At 43.3% G+C, this 9,271-nt stretch overlaps 1 protein-coding gene across 1 annotated transcript; it reads left to right on the forward strand.

Annotated features, from left to right (window-relative positions):
- Nucleotides 1-5,024: 5,024 nt before the first annotated feature.
- Nucleotides 5,025-8,438, forward strand: LOC124040874 (transcription factor MafB-like). Its single transcript, XM_046357983.1, has one exon. The coding sequence runs from the start codon at nt 5,454-5,456 to the stop codon at nt 6,621-6,623; it is 1,170 nt and encodes a 389-aa protein (XP_046213939.1). The 5' UTR covers nt 5,025-5,453; the 3' UTR covers nt 6,624-8,438.
- The last annotated feature ends 833 nt before the right edge of the window (nt 8,439-9,271 follow it).

Genomic DNA, 9,271 nt, shown 5'->3' on the forward strand with positions numbered 1-9,271 from the left:
CAAATCTGATACTGGGAAGATGACTACCATCTAAGGCAAACATGGGCGTAGGCTTGTCTAACTGTCTGAAAGGAATGTCATGTTTCCGAGCCCATGCTTCGTCCATGAAACAACCCTCAGCCCCCGAGTCAATCAAGGCACTGCATGTAGCACCCGAACCGGTCCAGCGTAGATGGACCGACATAGTAGTACAGGATCTAGATGAAGAGACCTGAGTAGTAGCGCTCACCAGTAGCCCTCCGCTTACTGATGAGCTCTGGCCTTTACTGGACATGAATTGACAAAATGTCCATCAAATCCGCAATAGAGGCACAGGCGGTTGGTGATCCTCCGTTCCCTCTCCTTAGTCGAGATGCGAATACCTCCCAGCTGCATGGGCTCAGTCTCTGAGCCAGAGGAGGGAGATGGTTGCGATGCGGAGCAGGGAAACACCGTTGACGCGAGCTCTCTTCCACGAGCTTGGTGACGAAGATCTACCCGTCGTTCTATGCGGATGGCGAGAGCAATCAAAGAGTCCACACTGGAGGGAACCTCCCGAGAGAGAATCTCATCCTTGACCACTGCGTGAGTCCCTCCAGAAAACGAGCGAGCAGCGCCGGCTCGTTCCAGTCACTAGAGGCAGCAAGAGTGTGAAACTCTATAGAGTAATCCGTTATGGATCGATCACCTTGGCATAGGGAAGCCAGGGCCCTAGAAGCCTCCCTACCAAAAACTGAACGGTCAAAAACCCGAATCATCTCCTCTTTAAAGTTCTGGTAATTGTTTGAACAATCAGCCCTTGCCTCCCAGATAGCTGTGCCCCACTCTCGAGCCCGGCCAGTAAGGAGTGAAATGACGTAAGCAACCCGAGCTCTCTCGCTAGAGTATGTGTTGGGTTGGAGAGAGAACACAATATCACACTGGGTGAGAAAGGAGCGGCACTCCGTGGGCTGCCCGGAGTAGCAAGGTGGGTTATTAACCCTAGGTTCCGGAGGCTCGGCAGGCCAGGAAGTAACAGGTGGCACGAGACGAAGACTCTGGAACTGTCCAGAGAGGTCGGAAACCTGAGCGGACAGGTTCTCCACGGCATGGCGAGCAGCAGACAATTCCTGCTCGTGTCTGCCGAGCATGGCTCCTTGGATCTCGACGGCAGTGTTACGAACGTCTGTAGTCGCTGGGTCCATTCTTTGGTCGGATCCTTCTGTCATGCAGGTGAATGAGGACCCAAAAGCGACTTGGCGAAAACAGAGTCTTTAATCCAGTAAAGTAATACTACAAACATAAGACATAATTCCATTCGTAATGACGAGAACAGACTGGAGACTCGATCAAGAACTGCAGGTTGCCTCGGGAAGGCACTTGAACCTAGCAGACTCAGACACCTGCTCTCCACGCAGCATCTGAGGGGAAACACGACACGACAGGGCGATACACAGACACAGCACGGTGAACAATAGACAAGGATCCGACAGGGCAGGAACGGAAAACAAGGAGAGAAATAGGGACTCTAATCAGGGAAAAGGATCGGGAACAGGTGTGGGAAGACTAAATGATTGATTAGGGGAATAGGAACAGCTGGGAGCAGGAACGGAACGATAGAGAGAAGAGAGAGAGAGGAAGGGAGAGAGAAAAAGGGGAACGAACCTAAAAAGACCAGCAGGGGGAAAAGCAAAATGACAAGACAATCTAAGACAAAACATGACAGATCTGGGGAAGGGTACCAAATAATATCTGCAGCATTGAAGGTCCACACACAGTGGCCTCCTTCAATGGAAATAGTTTGGAACCACCAAGACGCTTCCTATAGCTGGCCGTCGGCCAAACTGAGCAATCGGGAGAGAAACGCCTTGGTCAGGGAGGTGATCAAGAACCCGATGGTCAGTCTGACAGAGCTCTAGAGTTCCTCTGTGGAAATGGGAGAACCTTCCAGAAGGACAACCATCTCTGCAGCACTCCACCAATCGGGCCTTTTTGGTAGAGTGGCCAGACAAAGCCACTCCTCAGTAAAAGGCACATGACAGCCCACTTGGAGTTTGCCAAAAAAGCACCTAAAGACTCTCAGAACACAAGAAACACGATTATCTGGTCTGATGAAACCAAGATTTAACTATTTGGCCTGAATGCCATGTGTCCCTTCTAGAGGAAATCTGGCACCATGCCTACAGTGAACCATGGTGGTGGCAGTATCATTCTGTGGGGATGTTTTTCAGCGGCAGGGACTGGGAGACTAGTCAGGATTGAGGGAAAGAGAACGGAGCACTCAGGACCTCAGACTGGGGCAAGGGTTCACCTTCCAACAGGACAACGACCCTAAGCACATAGCCAAGACAACGCAGGAGTGGCTTCATGACAAGTCTCTGAATGTCCTTGAGTTGCCCAGCCAGAGCCCGGACTTGAACTCGATAGAACTCTCTGAAGATCCATCAAAATAACTGTGCAGTGACGCTCCCCATCCAACCCGACAGAGCTTGATAGGATCTGCAGAGAAGAATGGGAGAAACTCCCCAAATACAGGTGTGCCAAGCTTGAAGCGTCATACCCAAGAAGACTCAAGATTGTAATCACTGCCAAAGGTTTTTCAACAAAGTACCGAGTAAAGGGTCTGAATACTTACAGTACCAGTAAAATGTTTGAACACATATTCATTCAAGTGTTTTTCTTTATTTGTACTGTTTTCTACATTGTAGAATAATAGTAAAGACATCAAAACTATGAAATAACTCATATGGAATCATGTAGTAACCAAAAAAGGGTTAAACAAATGAGAGCTTTGCACACTCTTGGCATTCTCTCAACCAGCTTCACAAGGATTGCTTTACCAACAGTCTTGGTGGAGTTCCCACATATGCTGAGCACTTGTTGGCTGCTTTTCCTTCACTCTGCAGTCCAACTCATTCCAAACCATCTCAATCGGGTTGAGGTCGGGTGATTATGGAGGTAATATATTATTATTATTGTTCTTATTGATGTCCTTTAGTAGTGTTTTTTTTGTTGTTTCAGCAATTCGATCATGAAGGCCTGATTCACTCATTCACCTCTGAACAGTTATGTAGCGATGTGTCTATAACTTTAACTATGTGAAGGATTTATTTGGGCTGCAATTTCTGAGGCTGGTAACTTTAATGAACTTATCCTCTGCAGCAAAGGTAACTCTGGGTCTTCCTTTCCTGTGGCGCTCCTCATGAAAGCCAGTTTCATCATAGCGCTTGATGGTTTTTGCGACTACACTTGAATAAATGTTCAAATTTCTTGAATTTTTCCATATGGACTGACCATCATGTCTCTTTGCTTATTTGAGCTGTTCTTGCCATAATATAGACTTGGTCTTTTAGCAATTAGGGCTGTCTTTTGTATACCAACCCTACCTTGTCACAACACAACTGTTTGGCTCAAACACATTAAGAAGGAAAGAAATTCCAGAAATTAGCTTTTAACAAGGCACACCTGTTAATTGAAATGCATTCCAGGTGACTGTCCCATGAAGCTGGTTGAGAGAATGCCAAGAGTGTGCATAGCTGTCATCAAGGCAAAGGGTGGTTACTTTGAAGTATATCAAATGTGAAATATATTTGGATTTGTTTAACACTTTTTTGGTTACTACATGATTCCACATGTGTTATTTCATAGCTTTGACATCTTCATTATTATTCTACAATGTAGAAAATATGACATATAAAGAGAAACTACTGAATGAGTAGGTGTGTCCAAAGTTTTGACTGGTACTCTATGTACATGTGATATTTAGGTTTTATGTTTAATAAATTAGTAAAATTTTCTAAAATCCTGTTTTTGCTTTGTCAATATCGGGTATTGTGTGTAGATTGACGAGGAATAAAAATTATATTTCAATCAATTTTAGAATAAGTCTGTAACCTAACAAAATGTGCAAGAAGTCAAGGGGTCGGAAAACTTTCTGAAGACACTGTGTGTGGATAACTTGGTACTCTCTGTTCACTCCGTGTAAACTGGGAGATCATTTCTGTGGAAGAGGGGGAATTATGCATTAAACGCAGGCTGTTAAACGATTCAATGCCAGTGGTTCCCCTATGTGAAAGCATTCAGCTCTTCTTTCTCACTCACCACTCCTCCCGTGTTTGTTTGGGGGAGTCAGTCAGCTGATTTGACTGTCTGTAGCTGTCAGAGAGAGCCCTAAACAGAGAGTACACAGTGGCAGAATACCTGACCACTGTGACTGACCTAAATTTAAGGAAAGCTTTGACTATGTACAGACTCAGTGAGGATAGCCATGCGATTGAGAAAGGCTGCCGTAGGCAGATCTGGCTCTGAAGAGAAGACAGGTTATGTGCACACTGCCCACAAAATGAGTTGTAAACTGAGCTGCACTTCCTAACCTCTTGCCAAAGGTATGACCATATTAGAGACATATTTCCCTCAGATTACACAAATCCACAAAGAATTTGAAAACAAACACATCTTTGATTAACTCTCATATCTAATAATAATAATAATAATATATGCCATTTAGCAGACGCTTTTATCCAAAGCGACTTACAGTCATGTGTGCATACATTTGGGTGAAATACCACAAGTGTGCATCACAGCACCAAGATTTGTGACCTGTTGCCACAAGAAAAGGGCAACCAGTGAAGAACAAACACCATTGTAAATACAACCCATATTTATGTTTCGTATTTCCCTTTTGTACCTTAACTATTTGCACATACAAACTGTATATAGACATATGACATTTTAATTGACTTTATTATTTTGGAACTACTATGAGTGTAATGTTTACTGTTAATTTTGATTGTTTATTTCCCTTGATTTATTATCTACATCACTTGCATTGGCAACGTTAACATACGTTTCCAATGCCAATAAAGCCCTTGAATTGAATTGACAGCGCTCCCCCTCCTCTCTTCCGTTCTCCTCCTACCTCTCTCCATCCTCTCAATTATTCTAATCCGGAGAATAAGCCGCTCCCATTGGAGACAGGCAGGCAAGGGTGCCTGCCTTTAAGCGTGACGTCACAGCGCGCTATAAGGATAAAGTGCTGGCAGTCAGCGCAGACTGTTGGATACTCGAGAGTGAGTGTGTCAGGAAGGAGAGCTCAGATCTCTGCAGTGCAGAGCTAAAGGGCTACTTCTCCAACCAAAAACCATACGCACTAGTCTTCTCTTATTTTAATTTTCCTAGTGAAAAACAAGGACTATACCTTATATCTACAAAGTTGACCAGGACAGGAGCCTGGGTCAACGACAACTCGGTATTATATTGTATTTTTTGTTAATTGTTTTAAGTTGGTTTCTGCTGAAAGGACTGACGGTTTAGTCTATGCACTGAGACGACAGTATTTATATCTCCACTTCTCGTCTGTTGACCAGATCAGAGCCAGTTAGCAGAAGTAGGCGACATTAAGTAAATTCCTATGTCGTTTGCAGTGCCCTAGTCTGAATGTTTTTTTTCCGCTTTTTCTTCGATTTCTACTGTTTTACCTCTCCGAATGGAGTTGCATGCAACAGCAAACAAGTCTGCAGCATTGGAGGAAAAGCTACTGCATGAGACAAGAGAGTGGAGAACCGACGCTTATTATTAAGAAGTGTGTTTTTGCGACGCTGGCAAACACCTTCGCCAATCTGAAGAAAAGTCGTGGCAGCACCATGAGCGCAGAGCTGAGCATGGTCCCAGAGCTCCCCAACAGCCCTCTGGCTCTGGAATACGTCAACGACTTTGACCTAATGAAGTTTGACGTGAAGAAGGAAGGTCTGACCGGGCTGGGACGTACCGGGGTTCGCCAGTGTACTCGGCTTCAGCCCCAGGGCTCTGTGTCCTCCACCCCCATCAGCACACCATGCAGCTCGGTGCCTTCCTCACCCAGCTTCAGCCCCAGAGAGCAGAATAACCATCTGGAGGAGCTCTGTTGGATACCCAACAGTGGGTACCACAAGCAGATCGACCCACAGACGCTGAGTCTGACCCCGGAGGACGCAGTGGAGGCCCTGATTGGAGCCACGACCCATAGCCACGCCCCGAACTCGCATGTCCAGCAGCAGCTGCAGCAGAGCAGCTTCGATGGCTACAGAGGGCCTCACCACCACAACCCCCATGACCAACCCCAACAGCATTACCATCCCTATGGGAGAGGCATTCCGCTCCACCCAGATGAACTGCCTGGACACCAGGCGGGGCACAGCCACCCACATACCCAGCACCACCACCACAGCCCGGTCCCAGACAGCCCGTCCCCCGTCTCCCCAGACTCCCACCAAGCCCTCCACCACCAACACGACCACCAGGGACAACAAGGCTCAGGCAATGTAGAGGACCGATTCTCTGACGACCAGCTGGTGTCTATGTCTGTGAGAGAGCTGAACAGGCACCTGCGGGGGTTCACCAAGGACGAGGTCATCCATCTCAAGCAGAAGAGGCGGACCCTAAAAAACAGGGGCTACGCACAGTCCTGCCGCTTCAAGCGGGTGCAACAGAAACACGTGCTGGAGAACGAGAAGACTCATCTGATAAACCAGGTGGGGGCACTCAAGGCGGAAATCAATCGGCTGGCGCGCGAGAGGGACGCCTACAAACTAAAGTGCGAGAAACTGACGGGAACGGGAGCGAATAACAGGATCCGGGAGGCTGGGTCCACAAGGGACAATCCATCACCTCCAGAGTTTTTCATGTGAGTTGTTATTATAGCTCTATTGACTCTACCCTACCACCAACTGTTGCTGATGACCAAACAATAATAATCAAATACTCCGTCACATTGACTATACTAATGACAGCAACTATATTCATATACGTCTACACAACAAACAACGCAGAGTTGAGACTCACATTTGACACTGGGCCTGAAAAAAAGAAAAGAGAATTGTAAAACAAGAATCCACATTATGCAATCTTGAATTCTGTCTACTTATCCCGCAAAGGGGGACATTGTATGCGACATATCATTGGTTGCCTGCTTGGTTATTTTCGAATATATATTGAAACAAAAATATCATTAAAATATTAATCCTGCATGCTGGACATGTACGGTAATAATTTATATTTTGTACTACTTAATAAGAGCATGTTGTTGATCTGCGCTTCTCCATAGCGTTGTTTAGATGGATGGAATGGGGACAGTACAGCAGGGTTGCCTGTGCAATATCATGGTGTTCTGTAGCCTTGCAAAAATTACGCAATGCAAAACTGCACACCATGATTGAAGAGGCGGGTTTTAACTTTTCTTTCTTCGAGTTTTCTTTTCTTCATGTTTATGTTTGAGTTTCATTCTTTGGGTATTGTTTCGGAGATATGGCCATTTTGCAGTTGCATTTAAAGATAACAAACTGTATATTAAGTGCACTTTATGGATACTGGCTTGTTTTAAGTTTTCATTTTGAGTTTTTGCAGTCGCCCTTAAAATACATTCTATGATTATGGATTATTATATTATAATAATAAAGACAATATAGATGCAAGCCTAATAATAACCATGTGACACAATGTGATGTATTGTGTGAAACTGTAAAAACAAACGCCTCGCTATAATATCAGATGAGTGAGTGCTTTGTGCACAACATTTAAGCACGGTAACTGTTTGTTATTCTCTCTCCTCGGAAGCATATAGGCTACAGTAGAAAACTACTGTCACATGTTATTCCATTTCATTGTGGTGCTGTAGTCAGAAGAGTTTTTTTTCTTAACCAGAAATCCCGTTCTGTTAACTATTGCCTAACCCTAATGTGAATGTAATGTGAAGAACAAATGTAGTCGGAGATTTTAATTGAAACTCGATTAAAGTATTTTATTGGGTGCAGCTGCGTCGCGTTAACAGTCATATAGGTCTGCTATAGACATATGTTGTACTTTTCCATTTTTTAATTAACATGCTTAATCATGTTGACCAAATGAGGGGTTTTAGATACAATTAACAAGTATTTGGATTGCGCATGCGTTTCGGGAATACGACGTTGAAATGTATTAATGCTATATGTTTTCCCCAAAAATATTCTGCCAGTCAGTAAAAAAAAAGGGATTCAGGTTGTGCAAAATCTCAAAATGAAAACTGTTGTGTATGCTATATGACATTATCTTTTCGTCTATTGTATTATTATTATTATTTGGTGACTCTGGTTCTGCTGGCCAGATGCATAGTTAAAGTTGTAATTTTAATGATTAAAATGAACAAACTGTCAGATCATATTGAATAAGCATGGTGCTTGCATTTAACAACTGTTGTTGAGAAGTCTTTTAACAATCTCTTGGTTTGTTACTGATTCAACTGTGTTGAAATCAAATTGAAACTGCAGCAGGGGATTGTCGTTTTGTTTTTCATTTCGTGTATTTTGCGATGATCATGATGAGTATTAATTTTCAATCCGGTTTATATAAAGAATATTACATTTGAACTGTTGTAGTTCCATTCAGGCTGGTTTCTGTTTCGTCTTATTTTTCTTGTTTTTTGGAAGAAATGGTTTCCTATTTTGCTTATTAAAGTCATTAAAATGGCATTTACCTTTCTCAGACTGTTTATTCTACTCTCACTCCCCTCTTTCTCTCGCTCTCTGAATTACGTCAACAAATTAATTGCAGGTTTGTTTAGGTAACATGGTGTAACTTTAGGGAATGCGTCATCTCTGTTGCGTTAGACTACAGGCACAATCCGATATTATACACCAACATAGAGCTACACATTTACAGTTCAGAAAAGTATGTTATTGGGAAGACGTACAGTTTTCATGGAACATCTTTCCATCAGTAAAACAGCCCAATTCCCGTCACAGCGTCAACATCAGTCGTGGCCTAAACTGAACATAAATACGAGATCTTGGGACTGTGAGGTTCTATCTGACATGTTTTGTCAAAAATGAGTTTGTCACATATAGTTGACCTTTAGATGGTTCTTCATATGTCTGAAGTTCGATTTTTGAAAAAGTACATTTTAAGAGAAAAAAATGAAACTAGAAAGTTCTATATGTATAATCACACTTGAACATGGCCTATACGTTTCTACCTGCAATCCAATCACAATCCTGAACAAATACAAACGGACCAATCAGAACACATGTCATTGCCAACTTCCAAGTATAGTCTAGGCTAGTCCAGCCAGCAATCATGACATTCAAGTAAAACAAGAACTGTCAGAAATCTTAGAGTAAATGATTGTCAAATCGTTGTTTGTTGTATAATTCGTAATGTATGTGATGTGTTCTGTTCTACTCGATCTTGGTAAAATAGTGACATTCTATCATTTATGTATTCAAATAGCTCAACATTCATAAAAACGGAAAATGTCTAATTCAAAGTGTCAGAACCTTATAGCTGAACCCATGATTGACATTTC

This window comes from Oncorhynchus gorbuscha, linkage group LG08, assembly GCF_021184085.1.
Source record: "Oncorhynchus gorbuscha isolate QuinsamMale2020 ecotype Even-year linkage group LG08, OgorEven_v1.0, whole genome shotgun sequence".
NCBI classification, from domain to species: Eukaryota; Metazoa; Chordata; class Actinopteri; order Salmoniformes; family Salmonidae; genus Oncorhynchus; species Oncorhynchus gorbuscha.

Excerpts from the sequence above, each read along its gene's own strand:
- LOC124040874 (XM_046357983.1), top strand. The coding sequence starts at position 5,454 with ATGCAACAGCAAACAAGTCTGCAGCATTGGAGGAAAAGCTACTGCATG.